The 16,542-nt window shown below is 40.2% G+C and overlaps 1 protein-coding gene across 1 annotated transcript; it reads right to left on the bottom strand.

Moving 5' to 3' along the window:
• Positions 1-10,497: 10,497 nt before the first annotated feature.
• On the bottom strand, positions 10,498-15,589 carry LOC122080819. Its single transcript, XM_042647679.1, has 3 exons — positions 14,652-15,589; positions 12,586-12,754; positions 10,498-11,150 (listed from the first exon to the last, which is right to left on the bottom strand). Exons 1-3 carry the CDS (start codon positions 15,450-15,452, stop codon positions 10,696-10,698), a joined length of 1,425 nt encoding a protein of 474 aa, XP_042503613.1. The 5' UTR covers positions 15,453-15,589; the 3' UTR covers positions 10,498-10,695.
• Positions 15,590-16,542: the final 953 nt, after the last annotated feature.

The following is a 16,542-nucleotide window of genomic DNA, read 5'->3' as shown; positions in this document are numbered from 1 at the left end:
CAGACCATGGAGAAGCATTCTTACGCAAAAGTTGATGGAGCAAAGAAGTATGAATGATCTGTTGAGGAAGAAACTCTGTCATATAGTTGACAATCCCAAGAAATTGTTGAACTTGATTTTTGGTAAGAGGACCATCTGAAAATAGCTGCAAAGAAGTTGCAATATGTGGTTGTAGATGATATTGTCCTTCGGAGATAGTAACACCAAGAAAATCAATAGAAGGGACGTCAATTTGTATCTTCTTTGGAGAGAGCATAAGACCATATTGTTGAACAAGCTGATGAAAATGCTAGAGAAGCTGAAGATGAGCTGCTCCTGTGTTGGAGAAGAGAAGAATATCATCAATATATATAAGCGCATGGTCTTGTATGGGAGCAAAGATCTTCATCATGGCTCTTTGGAAGATAGAGGGGGCTGTTTTGAGACCAAAAGGCATAACTGTCCATTGCATATGGTAGCCTAGATGCAAAAGGCTGTCTTTGGTCTGTCTTGAGGAACAATTCCAAGTTGCCAAAATCCTGCTTTGAGGTCAAACTTGGAGAACACAGTCACATGGGCTAACTGGAGAAGTAAAGTCGGACGAGTTGGGAGAGGAAACTTTTCATCAGCCAAAAAGTGATTTAAAGGCCGATAATTAATCACCATTCTCAGCTTTCCTCGAATTTGTTCTGTTCTTTTGTTCACATAAAAGGCCTGGCATGCCCATGGAGAGAAGGTATGTTCCAGAAGTCTTTGAGACTGAAGTTGTTGAATCTCTTGAATAGCCAAGGAAAGATGTTCTGGATTAAGGCCTGGATGGCTGGCTTTTTTCGGATTGACATCTTCATTTTTCTTGAAAGGCAGGGTAATGAAGAAGTCAGGGTTCTGCCATAAAGGATGAGAACACTTTGTAAGAAAGTCTGAATGAGATTCTGCACAATATGTGGAGAGGATATGTGCCTTAATTTCTTCAAAGAGGGAGGTACCTGCAAGAAAAAGGTTAGAAATAGGGGACCAAGGGAGAAGCTGTTGCTTATAGATAAGACCATGAGGTGTCCATCGAATGAAAGATGACAAAGAATATCAAACCCGATGATAAGGTCTTTTCCTGGAAAATGGGTTCCAAGGACTGAATGGGTTATGGACAAAGTTGGAGGTAGTTGAATTTTTATGGGTTGTCTAGACACAAGGGTGATGTGGAAGATTTCACCATTGGCTGCAAGGAAAGGTAAAGGGGGATCTTGGGGTTTCCAGAAAGGTGTAGGGAGGACTTTTGGGTTCAGAATTGTTGTAGCAGCTCCAGTGTCAAGGAAGACAATAAGGTTTATTGGTTTGGCATAAGGTTCAGGTAGTATTGTGACAGAGACATGGGGAAGGGATACTAGTTGACTCTGTAAGAAAGGAGCCTGAGTAGTAGGATGAGCAGAGGGAAGGAGAGATATTACCTGGTAGAGGGGATCAGATTTCTCGGACTCAGAGAGGGAAGACTCTGCGTCTGAGTCTGTATCAGGGAAATCTATTGCAAAAAGAGAGAGGTCTGTAGGAGTTTCATCAAGAGAATATAAAGACTCAAGGTCAGCATCTTGAAGATCTTCCTGGTGAAGAGAAGATAGCATGTGCAGAACCTTGTCTTTCTTTCGAGACTGAGGATAGCTTTTTACAAAATGTCCATTTTTTCCATAGACATAACAAGCAGAGAACCTGTTTTTTCCTTGATTTTGCTTTTTGTAGAGGAATCACCATTTTTTCTTTGGAGACTGAAATGAGAACTTCCTTTTAAAATGGGGTTTCCTTTTATGGGAGAAAAGAGAAAACTGTCGGTGATGAGAAGGCTTCTTGGTAGCACAGTCACATGAATTGTCACCTTTGCACTTGATTTTGAGATAAGAGGTATCACAAGTAGAGGAGACTTTATCTGAACGATCTTGCAAATCTTTTCAGACTTTTTTGATGTTGCAAAGCTTATCAAGGGCAGTGAGAGCATAACTGTATAGAGAACCAATAGTACATGAGGCTAATGGAATATTCTAGTTCTTCAAAAACTGCTGTGTATCTGGGCCAAGAGGCTCTGGCAAAGAGTTTAAAAAGACTTGCTTTAAATTCTCATCATCTATACCACCAATTTTATGAAATCGGTCGGTCATTCTGGAGAAGTGTTTGTCAAGGTCTGGCCAAAGAAGAGAACAACACTTCATCTGGAGAAATTCATCACGGGCCTTTGAGAGATCATTAAAAACGAGACCAAGAAACTCTTGATAGAGAGTGGTAATAAACTGGCTTTCAGTAAGCTGGACAATTTGCAGTTGTCTATAAGGACCAAGAGCTAGATACCATTCTCTGAGTTTGCCTTGGAGTCGTGCAACAAATTTGGACAAGACAGTGACAGATGAAGCTCCTTCATGAAGTAATTTAGCATTAATCCATGCATGAAAATCAGCGATTCGAGATGCCCATTTGGAAACAGGAATATCATTCAGGGTAAAAAACTGTTTTGGGTCCTGGTTTTGATATGGGGTAAAAGGTGTAGGCGGGACAGGAGGTTGTCTGGGTGTGTCAGGATTTTGTATTTCAGGATCATCATCCATTTCGGAAACATGAGGTGCAACAGGTTGTGGTCCTTCATTCATGAAAGAAGGAGGGGGGGCTGGATCTGAGATAGAAAGGGTTGTAAGATACTCAGAGAGAGGGTTTTCTAAGGGAGAAATGATGGTATGGATGGATTTTGGGGGTGTAGTAGTCACATGGGTGGAGGTAGTTGTGGCCGGGGGAACTAATGATGTGGTTCGTAAAGGATTAGGAGGTGGAGGGGCAGAATAGGAGACTGGCATAGGATAAGGGGTAAATGGGGGAGGTTCTAGTAGGGCATCTGCATATTCATCTTCATAGTCACTAAGATCCATAAGGGCAGTAGTAGACGTCCATGCTGGGGGTAGTCTATTGCGGGTACGTCCTCTGGCTGCTCGTGTTCTTTGGGAAGAGCACGCTGTTGACGTTGAAGTTATTCAATTCTTCAGTAGGAAAAGTCCTTAAAGAAGAAACAATAGGAGGTATCGGAGAGGCATACATAGCAAAATGATCTTGTGGGATGAAGCTTGGAACTGTTACTGGAAGTGGTTGCTGTTGTCGATGAGAATAGGTAAAAGAGGGAGCATGAGTTTGTTATTGCTGCATTTGATGAAGCTGTGCTTCAAGGTACCTAAGTTGCTTCTCTTTTTGGCCAATAAGGGCAAAAGCTGTAGTGGTATCAGCAACACTAGTAGTAATTCCAGCAAGGTCAAGGTGAACCTGATCAATTTCTCGTCGGAGAGATTGAAGAAGATGGTCATGACGGGACAGAGTACCATGAGTCTGTTGAGTTTGAGCCAATATTCTTTTAAGGTACTGGTTCTGAACTATAGCATTTTCTACCTGCCAATTCAAAGCTGCTTCAGCAGGAGAGATAGGTTTAGAACCTCCTGTAGCTTGGACTGATGGTCTAATTTTCCAAACTTGACGAATACCATGAACATCTGGACTAGAATCATGAAGTCTGGGAAATGATTTAAGAGGAGAAGAAGAGGAAGAGCCTGGAGTATACATACAACAGGGAGGAATGACTGGAGGAGGTAATTCTGGTTTTGGAGGGGGTTTACAAGGAGAGAAAGAAGTTGAAGGAGAAGTCTTAGGAGTACCATACTTGACAAAGAAAGGGTATTTTGATTTAGAGCTTAGGGGTCCAACATATGGATCACCTGCCTCATATCGTTCTTGTAATTGCTGTTGAGTAGACTTTCGTCTAGCAGAATGTCGAGAGGGAGGGAAATCGTCGTCAGAATCTTGAAGATAATCGTCACAGTCACAGAGGTCAAAGTATTTGTGACCAGTAACTGGATCTTGAAAATAGAAGATCGGATTACCCTGAGAATCAAAAGACTGGATAGGGATGTTTTCTTGAATCATACCAAAAGAGGTTGGAAAGGGAGAAGGACGGGGTCTTGGAGCAGGGAAACGGATTTCAACTTCTCCACTAGGATGAGTGATATATTCAGGATCTGTAGACTGGACTGGTGTAGGAGGAACTTGTGGCTGAGTGGAGGAGACCTGTTGTTCATAAGCTGTGACCTAAGAAGAGGGAAGGAGACGAAGAAGTTCGTCATTGGAAATTTTTCTGGGAACATAGGTACAACAAGGGACTTGGTTAGAGTCCATAATTATGAATAACGCATCTTCAGAATGGCCTATGAGGAGATCAAATGCATGATTCTGCAAGCGATAGGCCATCTGATAGTGCAGCGTTGCAGCCTTTGTAATAGCATTCTGGGGAACACCAGTAATATGAATTTGGAATTTCAGGGCAGTGGAAAGAAGAGGGTCAGACAAAGGGATATTAAAGTTGGGATACAACGTTAAAAACACTGTTCCTGCGTTCAAAGTGGTCTAAATGGTGGCAATCACGGCATGTTGATACCGTAAGAATCGACTATCAAGTAGAGCGACTCTAAACACCACGGGAAGGCCTTTTCTTCCATGAAAAGAGAGAGCGAACTTGATAGCTCCTAGATGGAGATGAGTATACCCTTGTTGGATCCATTGAGGGATGAGATTCGAAGGTATCTCAGAGTGAAAAGCTGCTCTTTATCAGTAGCAGGGACCTGAAGTTGATCAAAGCGAGAAGCCTGTACCAACTCCTTTAAAGGAGGAGTCTTTTTTGGTCGGAGAATAGCAGTCCACTTGGACTGGGTAGGTGTTTTAGGAAAGATAGTATATGGGTTAAGAAGAGGAGTAGGGGTAGCAGGGATGACTTGATCATCAGGGACATAAGATAGTTCATAGAGGTAATCTAAAGAAGAAGAAGAAGAACGGGAAGAAGGGGAACGACGAGGAGAAGAAAACAAAGAAGAAGAAGGAGAAGGGGAAGCCATGAATACAAAAGAGAGTTGACGGGGGAGTTGGGCAAAAACCAGATTTGGACCATCACCACCTGCTGGAGAAACTGGAATAGGTAAAGACACAGCTAGTCGAGGCTAATCAAGAACCCCCCTGATTACGGTACCTAATTGCAAAGCAACCCGAGCCAAACAGGGCACTGAACGGCATCCTTAGCCTGAAAGCCTACAACGCTCAAGGGTCTTTTTCTGCCAGTAGGAACTATAAACAGTGATTACTTACAAAAGGTCGTGGCCTAGACTGTATCTTTAGCTATATCAAGTTCAATCTAGACAAGAGGGAAGGCCAGAAGAGGAGTTTAGCTGGCGAAAGAAGGACGTGGCTCTGATACCATTTTTAGGAGTTTTGATTTTCACACAAGGATACCCGCAACACCATCTCCTATTCATCAAACACCATTTGTTTTAAAACAGGTAGAATGCTCATCAAGTTGTTCCATATCCAAGACCTCATTTTATGTGATATGACTAGAAGATTAATGGTACTAAAATATTTGGCTTTTAGTAGCATCCTTTCCCATAAATGATTAGGATCAGATAATAGTATCTAACACAATCTCAATAAGAAAGATTTCTTGTGGATTTGACTAGAGTGAGAACTTGATTCTCCTAAATATTTTGGACGACAAATTGTTGACCAAGAAATGAGTCTCTTTTCAAATTCAGTTGCACCTATCTAGAAACAAGCACAAATAGAATCAAGAGGATTGCAGATCTTATTAGGAAAAAAAAAAAAAAAAAACAAGACATGAGATTAAAATGATATGGAGCACAAAACCTGCTTAATTAGGACTACCCTACCTGCTTGAGTGAGAAGATTTACCTTCCATTCAAATAATCTATTTCCAACCCTACAAATTGTTTGAGTACTGACTCCCTAGATCGTTGGGAAAACAGTTTGTTCTTAAGAATAAAGCTTCTTTGCTTATTTATTAATTCCTTCTATTCCTAAAAAACTCTTTATGGCTAGATTAGCAGTCTTGAGTATTTCTACTAAATCGAGACCAAATTTTGAGTGATTAATCTTTTGGTCTAATAGGTGTTCAAAAAGCTCCGGAATCACACAAATAGTGGTAACACTTTCTTGATTTACTCCACAAAAATAAATGTATCATCAACAAAGAGAACATGCGAGATCTCATGTGTTGCTCAAGCCACTTTAATTATTTCAAAAAGATTTATGGTCACGAAAGACTAATAGAAGTCTTGAAAGACAGTCAAGAATTTGGAGATGCTAACACTGGCTTTTTCCATCTCTCCACTGTGAAGAGAGGGGCCCATAATCGCATCTCATTTCTTGACTTTGCTGGTTTGACTTTTACAGATAGACATAGCATTGTTAATATTTTTCAGGATCATTTTCGTTCTGTATATACATCTTCTCTCAACCACTTTGATACATCCTACTTGAGCTCTATTTTTGGCTGTGTTACTCAGAAAGATAACTTAAATCTGTTGGGCCCTATTCTTGCAGATGAAATTAGTTGTACTATTATGAGAATGCCAGCCTCTCGTTCCCTAGTCCAAATGGTTTCTCGGGATAACTTTATCATAAGGCTTGGTGCCATGAATATAAACTGAGGAAAACCATGACGAAACACGAGCCGTCATGATTTTTGAGACAGTCATGACAAAGCACCGGCCGTCATGGTCTTGGCTAAGCAACAAAACTAACCTGTTGAGAAAAATACAAAGTAAAACTAATCTAAAGAAATGTAAAAATACAAGCTGAAACTATTCTACTTGAAAAAGAAAAAGATAGTTGATGCATTGTGTAGTTTGTTTGATCGGTTGGAGATCCCTTCTTCCATTGAAGCCCTTTTTATAGTTTTATTTGAAAGATCCTACTCTTATGGCATTTTCGTAACTATAGGAACCTATGTGTCACATCCTTAGTAGAATAGTTATTGAATCACACTCCCTTGATGGTGTCATAACTCCATCTTACATTGCTTTGATCCCAAAAGTGGAGTGCCCATCTTCAGTCAATGAGTTCCGGCCAATTAGCTTGTGTAACTTCATATACAAAATTATTTCTAAAATTCTTGTTCGACTGAAACATTTACTACATAAGCTGATCTCTCCAAATCAGAATGGATTCATTAAAGGAATACATATCCAAGACAAATGTCCTAATCGCCATGAGCTCTTGCACACTATTCTAAAGAAGAGAAAGGAGGCGTTATGGTTTTATGGCTGTCAAGTTGGACACGAATAAGGCCTACGATAGGCTAGAATGAAATTTTCTTCGCCAAGTGCTTATTGCATATCTTTTTCATCCATCTTGGGTCCAACGAATCATGTTCTGTGTAGAAACTCCACAATTTTCTGTTCTCCTAAATGGGTCCCCTCTTCAGTATTTACAACCCTCTCGACGTCTTCATTAAGGCGATCTATTGTCTTCCTATCTCTTTGTTCTCTGTACTAAGGTTTTCTCTTGTCATTTGGAAATTGCCTTACATCAGAAGAAAATCCATGGTATTCGTGCTGCTAGGGGATGTGAAGCCATCTCACATATGCCTTTTGCAGATGATATCATTTTGTTTGGAAGAGCAACTTCTAAAGAAGCATCTGAATTCAAGAATATTATGGATACCTATTGCCAATTCAGTGGTCAATCCATTAATATTCTCAAGACAAGGACCCCATTTAGTCCTCATGTATCCTCAGCCACCAAGAGATTGCACTTTCAACAACTTCACATTTCCGCCCATCTTCATTCTGGTCATTATTTGGGCATACATTTGATTGGGAAGAGTATTAATTGAACAGCTTGTACTGGTCTTCTTGATAAAATTAACCTTAAACTCAAATCTTGGAAAGCTAAATATTTGAGTAGTGCGGAGAAGCTCACTCTGATCCAAGCCACGTTTTCAGCCATGACCTTATACTTTGTCTTGCTTTATGCTTTCTTCTTTAGTTCATAAGGACCTTAACCGCCTGTCATCAATTCTTTTGGTCTTGTGGAGGCAAATCTCTTGTACCCACCATCAATTGAGCTAATATCTATCAATCCAAGAAATCAGGCCTCAATGTCAAATTATCTTGCCACATGAGCGATGCCCTGCTTATGCATAAAGCTTGGGAACTTCTACATTCTCTCTCTTCTCTTTTTGGAAAATTAATGAAAGACAAATACTTCCCACATTCATCATTTTTTTAAGCTAAATGTCCTACCTCAGCTTCTAACATGTCGTTCACGTTAGGGATATCATTCTTTAGGGTTTTTTATTATATAAGGTGGGCCATGGTCACTGTATCAACCCTTGGACCGATTCTTAACTTTCCTCCATCTTCGGCTCCTTTCCCACTACCACTGAATGCCCCTCAATCAGTGGCTGAGCTCATTGACTTCCACTCCATGACTCATGTACTCAAGATTCCCTCATTTGGTCCCTCACTTGTTCGGAGCAACTTTACTATCTCGTCAGCCTACAAACTTTCTCTTCATGGTGCTGAACTCCCATCTAACCCTATATGGCAAAAGCTTTGGCACATTATTATTGCTCTCCAAATCAGAATCTTTCTTTGGAAAGTTGTGAAGGATCGTGTTCCACACTTTGGCCTTCTTAGCTCTTGGGGATTTCATATTAATGCTACTTGTCCTTTTTGTTCTTCCCATTTTCAATCTTTAGATCATCTTTTCTTCCTCTGCAGCTATCCAAGTGAAGTTTGCAATACCATGGGTTTTATGCATTATTTTCAAGGCCTATCATCAGCCATTCTTGATCTCCAGACTAATCCTTGACAAAGAAAGAAGCTCATCCCTTTACTTGCTAGGGTTATTTGGCATCTTTGGCTTTCCTACAATGATGCCACTTTTAGAGCTCATTTCAGAACTGTCAGTTCTCTTGCTTTTTCTAGTTATACTTTTGCTAGACAGTATTTTCTCTCTTGGTCACCTCCGCCCTATGGCTTTGTTAAAGTAAATGTGGATTGTTTTTGTAACAGCTCTCTAGGTCCTTCTGGCATTGGTGGTGTTTTCCGCAATTTTGACGGAGCTTTCTAGTAATTATGCTCATGTTACTGAAGCATTAGCAGTCGGGCGTGGCCTTCTTATGGTGCTGTCGAAAGGGTTCTAATATCTTATTGTCGAGGGCAACAATCAAATGGTCATTCAACTTCTCCAACGTCTTCCAATAGAGTGTCCCTGGCAAATCTCTTATATTATTGAGGACTGCCTGCATTTTGCTCTTTATTCCGCCAAGTATCTTTTGCCTATATGTATAGAGAAAAGAATTCGGTTGCCAACTGCTTGGCCTCTTTTGGTAGATCTTCTGTTGATCCTATGGTTTGGGATCTTGACCTCCCCCTTTTCATTGTTCATTTCCTTTCTTTGGATTTTCAATACGTGAATATTCCTCCATCAATTTTAATTAATTCAGTTCCTATTTCATCCAAAAAAAAAAAAAAAAAAACATTCAATGGCAGTAATGCAAATAAAGGGACTGAGATGACAGCCCAATGTAATGTCTCTAGTATGGTCAATAGACTCAAAACAACTTCCTTCTAATTTAATGCAATATGAGCAAAGCTATACATAGGAAAAGAATGCCTATTAAACTCAAGGGAAAATTTTACAGGATAATTATACAACCAGCTATAATATATGGAGTAGAATGTTAGGCAATCAAGAAGAGTACTTTGAATAAACTAAGTGTAGCAGAGATGAGAATGTTACGAGATCTGTGCGGCAAGACCAAGAGAGATAAGGTAAGGAATTAATATATTAGAAATGATTTGGGGGTTGCACTAATCTAAGACAAACTCCGTGAGAGCCGATTGAGGTGGTATGACCATATCCAACGGAGACTTATGGAGGCCCCAGTAAGGAAGAATGACCAGATTCATTTGGAGGGAACTAGAAAAGGTAGCGGCAAGCCAAAGATGACTATTAACGAAGTGGTCCGAAACGATATACAAAGAGTGGATCTCGATTGTGGTATGACTACCGATAGAGTTTTGTAGAGGAAAAGGACCTGTGTTGCCGACCCCCTATAGGGGATGTTTCCATGATGCGTCTTTCTATATTGTTATACCTTCTATTATCCCCAAGTTTCTTTTTAACATCTCTTATGCTTCTTTACTTTCTATTTTCCATATCGGATCTATGTACCCATTCAATTGGGATAAGGTTATAATTGTTGTTGTTGTTGTTGTTGTTGTATGAGCAAGACAATAAGAGAGAACCAACCATGACACACCATTGGTTACTAAACCTAAAGATTCAAAGATAGCTCTAGTAACACACTCTCATTCCCCATCCCTCCCTCCCCCCCCCTCTCTCTCTCTCTCTCTCTCTCTCTCTCTCTCTCTCTTCTTTCCAATTCAAGCCTGTCATATTTTTAGGACATCGAGTTTTAAGGCCATGTAACCCACTTTATCTTTCGATCACAACATTATCTGTTATTGATCAACAGGGCCTGGACCATTGAGATTGCTCATCGGAATTTCTACATTAGTTCCGATGAGGTCCTAATCGGACTTGGGCCCGTCCAAGTCCTCCCTAAGCTCATAATATCTAGCTTAGGATGGGCCTCCTCCAGAAACACAAGCTTAGCTCTACCCTGAATTTTCATCCACGTTAACCCAGTTGGGCCAGCAATGGCTTGTCCACACTCGTTTATACGAAAAATCATGAATACAACTTGAGGGAGAGGTCAGAGTGAGACCTGGGTTCAAATCCCGCCCTCATAGTTGGGGGTTTAATTGAGAGGGGGGGTGGGGTGAAATATCTATGCATCAGAAACAAAAAAAAAATCACAGAGAGGTCCCACCATTGGCTCTCCTTTCAATCCCCACCGTTGCCCACCAGAATCCTTTTCATGGTGTCAATCAGCTCTTGCATCTGTTCCCTGGAATGCAAGGGAGACGGATAAACACAGGTAAAATCCAACCGTCCATTATGGATGGTGTCAAATATTGCAATTGAGGGACCCACTCCATGCACGGAAGAACATCCCATGTAGTCTTCCAATCCCATCCATTGATGTAGCTGTGTGTGTTGATCATCGATCACGGGGTCCTCAAAGACGGAAATGAAGGATGTCCTCAAAGACGAGTGAGGCGTCAAACCAGGGTTGTCTATGGCCTTATTCATGAGGAGGTGGAGATCAGCCATGTCCGTGAAATGCTTGTTGGCGTTGATTGAATCTCTGAAGCTCGCATAGCATCTGCTTGCTAATTCCCATAGTTCTTGTCCTTCCTTTATATCATGTGTGTTCACGATGGCAGAATGGTAAAATCCTGGAGAAACACAAGTAACCGACACCTTTCTTATTGGCTTCATAATACATTATTATTAATTAATAAATAAAAAAAGAATTCTAAACATCTCAATCTAAGGGAAATAGAGGAAGGGACCATGCCTGCGCTAGCAGAGGTCCTAAATTCTACTCCTCTTCACCCCTCGGGGTCACCCACATGAAATTTCCATGATTTATTATGGTCTTATCACTTCTTTCCTTAGAAATCCATGACCCGGCCTAAGAAAAAACAGTTATAATCATTAAGATTATGTTTGATTGTAAGGGAAATTAAAAAGAAGTGAAGTGAAATTTTCATATTTAAAATATATATATATATATATATATATATGTAATCATTACCCATGTGACTTTAACATTAACTTCAAATAATTTCATATTTGATTATAAAATTACATGTAAAATATATCATTACTAAATATGGTAAAAAAAAATTAAGTAATTTATGCAATCATATGGGGTAATAATTATAAACATTTCTTTTTAACGTATGAAAATTTCACTTTCCTTCACTTTAAATTCCCATTGCAGCCAAACAAAGCCTAGGACTATATATATATATATATATATATACATAATATCCCAGTCCAACGCTTGGATCCATTAACTCAGCTTAGACCTAGGCCGAGGTTAGACCGAGATATCTCATCTCAAGCTCAGCCCAACCCAGCTCCAATTGACTTTGATTGGGCTGGATTGGCCTTGGCATCTGAGCTAGGCAATTGCCCTTGTTTTTTGAGTGTATGTATGGTATTATTATGCATGAAAAATTCCATTCATGTTGATGTCCCTATACACCCACTCTTATTTGCCCCCATGATAGAGGCCATGCAATTAGTCAGCAATCTCTTGCCTTCATATATACAAGATCAGGTTTGATCAAAGCTGAACTCAGTCCGAGGCCTCAGCCCAAGCCTAGCTTGACTCCCACCCTAGAAATCTCAATTCTAGCTCAGCCTAAGCCCCGTTAGGCTCCTAGCAGGTTTGGGCTCATGCTCGTCAGCCAAACTTGTCTCCCAATTGTGTCATTATCTTCAAATCATTCTAAATTTGGTTATCTAACTTTATTTTCACTTTGCAATCAAATCCCTTATATCTGAAGTAAAAAATAAATCTAAAAATAGAGTGTACACTAGGGCCAATGAATGGGTGCACAAGTGCATCTGCCAGGGTGGGACTTGCACATTTCATGAGGGCCGAATGTCATTTTGCTCCCTGTTGTGTCTGAACGCAGGTGCTATACTCTCACGGAAAACATTCTCCCTTATAGAAGAATATAGATTTTTTATTTTTTATTTTTTATTTTTTATTTTTTTAACCTTCCCTTCCCTTCCTTTCCCTTCCCTTTTACTTGCAATCTAGTATTAATGAAAGGATCAATGTCTTCTACGACATAGTAGTGAAGTATGACTAACCAATATTGTGGGATTGGAGAGGTGGATCCAACAACTTGCGGCAGTCGATTAGAGTAATGATTGCATACTTCTCCCACTGGTGATCAGGGAGGTGTTTCATGCAATTTGCAGCAATTAATCCAGCAGCTGCTATGGCCCCACACAATTTGATACCCCTAACCTTGCACTCCTGCATTAACAAAAACTAAGACTCTTTTAGATTTTATTACTAGGGGGAGTATCAATAGAGGGAACAAGTGTTGCAAGAAAAATAAAATGAACGAAAATGAAATTCAATTAAAATCAAGTAAATTTTTTTTGTAATTATTATATAATATAATTTTATTATTAATTTCAAATCATTTTAAATAGGCAATAAAAATTCAACATTGACAAATCCTATTGGATCCACCTTTTTTGCTCTCAAGAAGCTGGTTTTGAGATTAATTTCCCTTGTTTTGAGGCACATATTTTTCATATAGGCTTGAATACATCCATAGTAGAAAATTCATAGCTTTAGAAGAAAAGTACGAAAATATAAATGAACTAAATAGGAACTCATGGACCAAAAAAAAAATAGTTAAAATTTCAGGAAAATAAGTCAATACATGATGGAATAGGCAACTGAGACAAATCAAGGCAAATATCCAATCAAAAAGGTCCTAAGCCTATACAAAGATAAGCCCACCAAATCATAAAAAAGTATGAGCAATATCGAAAACAAGGGAAGGTTTCCATGAAATAGTGAAATTCTCTCTTTGAAACTATAATGCATAAGCTCCCTTTCGATACTTCTCATTGCATTCCTTTGGACCTCAAGTGATATACATCTCAGGTCCTCCATCACATCTCTATGTTTGCCATGTGGTAAGAGATTCACTAAGTGGGTAAAACCTACCCTTCAGTGAAGGAAAACTTTCACCTAAACTATAGAAGTGAGTTTTCCTTCGCTCATAATAGTATTCACCCACCAACTTAGAGTTCACAAATCCTTATAAGATTTTAGTATTTTTCCCAAAATGCCTTCTCGATAACACCAATGCCCATTTGAAGTGCCGTCATATATATATATATATATTCCCATTCCTTTAGACCTTAATTTCCCAAGGTATATACATCTCAGGTCCTCTATCACATCTCTATGTTTGCCATGTGGTAAGATATTCACTAAGTGGGTAAAACCTACCCTTTAGTGAAGGAAAACTTTCACTTAAACTATAGGAGTGAGTTTCCCTTCACTCATAGAACGGTATTCACCCACCAACCTAGAGTTCACAAACCCTTATAAGATTTTAGTATTTTTCCCAAAATACCCTCTCGATAACTCCAACGCCCATCTAAAATGCCGTCATATATGTATTCCCATTCCTTTAGACCTTAATTTCCCAAGTCATATACATCTCAAGTCTTTCATCACACCTCCATGATTGCCATGTGGTAAGAGATTCACTTAAGTGGGTAAAACCTACCCTTTAGTGAAGGAAAATTTTTGCCTAAACCATAGGAGTGAGTTTTTCTCCACTCATAGAGCAAGTGTTCACACATCAACCTAGACTTCACAAACCCTTATAGAATTTTAGTATTTTCCTAAAATACCCTCTCAATAACTCCAACACCCATCTGAAATGCTGTCATATGGAATTCCCATTCATGTGGGTTTAGGTTTTGTGCACTGCCGTATACGATGCACAGTCGAAGCCATTGAATGGGGATTACCGGACAATGGAACCTTTTAAACACCCTAACTACACCCCACCTCCTAATTTTAGATGGGGCTCCGCGGCCGTGCATGAATCCAATATAGTTGGACCCGGCTATAACTCATCGATGTGCTTCCTTGCACACTTGAGCGGATTAGATTCCTGACTTCAACGGTTCAACCTTTGGGCCATTGGGGTCCATTGGACCATTTACGACAAGAGATGGACCCGTAACAGCTCCTCCTCCTGAGGGGAACTGTGGAACTGATCCTATCATCGTTGAACATGTGACAGCGCAAAATTAAAAAATTAAAAATTAAAAAAAGAAAAGAATAAAAAAAGAGCGGATTAGCGCTACTGGAAAATGGAGATCGGAGAACACTTTACCATAAGAATTCGATCAGTTTCATCCTGGTTCATCTGCAATCTGATGACCTGGGAGGATCGTGGCGATGTCACATCCTTGAATTCTAGATTGGCGAATCTCAGCGCGTTCAATGTGTAACCGAGCAAATCCACCCCTCTAGCCCAGAAAGGCTTATTTGCTTTTCCGCTGGGGATAAGCTGCTCTATACCTAAACTGAACTCCTCTGTTTCCTTCTCTTGCTCCTCCCCAACCCCGCCGCCGCCTCCGCCTCCCCCTCCGCCGCCGCGGCGTCGGACCAACCCCAGCAACTCCTTCAGCATATACACCGCCGATGTACGGTCGCAGACGGCTGTGTGGAGGCGCAATGCAACAACCCACTTCGAATCGGTCAAAGTGTAAACGCAGGCAAAGAGGACGTCCGTTTCGGACTGATCAGACCAAGGATTTTGATTCAATTCGTGTTCGATTATACGATGGAACGGTGAGATTCGGCCAATGTTTGGGTCGCCGCCTTCGGCGAGGCTTTGAAGGAGTTGGGAAGTTGTGGAGATGTCGTAGGATTGAATTTGAAGGAGAGGGATTGGAGATACGGCAAAGAAGAAGGTGTTGGTGTTGTCTCGAGTAATTCTAGAACGGAGGATGGGATGGGATTTTTGGAGTTCATGGAGGGCGTTCTGGAGACGTGCGGCTCCAGGATCTTTCGTGAAGAGCATGGCCAGGACGGTTATGCCAGTGCCTCCTGGTACAGCTCGGCACCAGCTGTGTTCTGTGCCGCCGAGGGGTCGACTTCCCTTTTGCTCCAGATTTGCAGCCGGATCCATTGTTTGGGGCTTCTCATCAGCCGTTTGAGATAGAGAGAGAAAGAGAGAGGCCCTTGAGTCCTTGACTGTTGAGTCGTGATTCACGACTCTGAATCATTGAAGTAAGACCATCTGTTAATCATTTTTAGGTTTTTCCCTCTAACAAGGAGTACAAAACTACTTAAAAAAAAAAAAAAAAGTAAAAGTGGGTGGGGGGTTGGGGGTGGGGAGTGAGTGGTCACAGTGCGAGCATATTTAGTATTTATTTTCACGTTTATTAATAAGAACCGTATATTTAGATTGGTATTAATCTCAACCGTCTAATGATCTTAAACATAGTCACCAGTAACTTGCTGTCACCGGGAGAGAATATCAGTTAGGGGCCGTTTGATAACACTTCTATTCCTAGAGAGTGTTCTTTTACAGAAGTGTTCTTTTTCGATTCCATGCTGTGAAGACACTCTGGCGGAATAGAAACAGCGTTTGGTAAAACTATTTCAGAAATGTCCTTAGAACAGGAAAAGAACAGAAACATCATTTGACAAATACTTCTATTCCTGGAGAGTACAATAATAAAAATTCACTTTTGAACAATGAAATCAATAATTACAAACATGCTATTATGGTCAAATTTAACTTAAATAAGGAAATCTTGTTCGCTTTGAGTCCATTTTGCTGCCTCATTATTAGCTCTCGAAGTGGATGCCATTACTTTAAAAATAGAAACACATCTCATTATAGCCTAAAAATAGAAATACATGTCTTTTCTGGTATTTGTTTACATCAAGCTCAAGAACTTCAAATTGATCTTCCTAGCTGCCCATCAAAATAAAATACTCTAATCCTAATAAAAGCCCACTTCCAACTCGAAAATATCAATCTCATGTCAGCTCCTTATAATAGTCTTGTTGCCCTCAAGCCTTAAATGCACTCACTCTTGTCAACATGTTCTCTTCCCTCCTGCCTTTTCTTCTTCTTTTGAGTAACTGCTCTTTCCTTTTCCAAGGGCAGTGAAGAGTCCAGATGGGTTTTACTTTCATGGGTTCTCTTTAGAATCAACTATGGCTCTTAATCTCAATCTCAATCTCCCTTCTTGTTCTTAATTCAATCG

The sequence above is a fragment of the Macadamia integrifolia genome, chromosome 6, assembly GCF_013358625.1.
Source record: "Macadamia integrifolia cultivar HAES 741 chromosome 6, SCU_Mint_v3, whole genome shotgun sequence".
Taxonomy (NCBI): domain Eukaryota; kingdom Viridiplantae; phylum Streptophyta; class Magnoliopsida; order Proteales; family Proteaceae; genus Macadamia; species Macadamia integrifolia.
The sequence above is the reverse complement of the archived record's forward strand: the minus strand, read 5'-3'. Positions and strand labels throughout refer to the sequence as shown.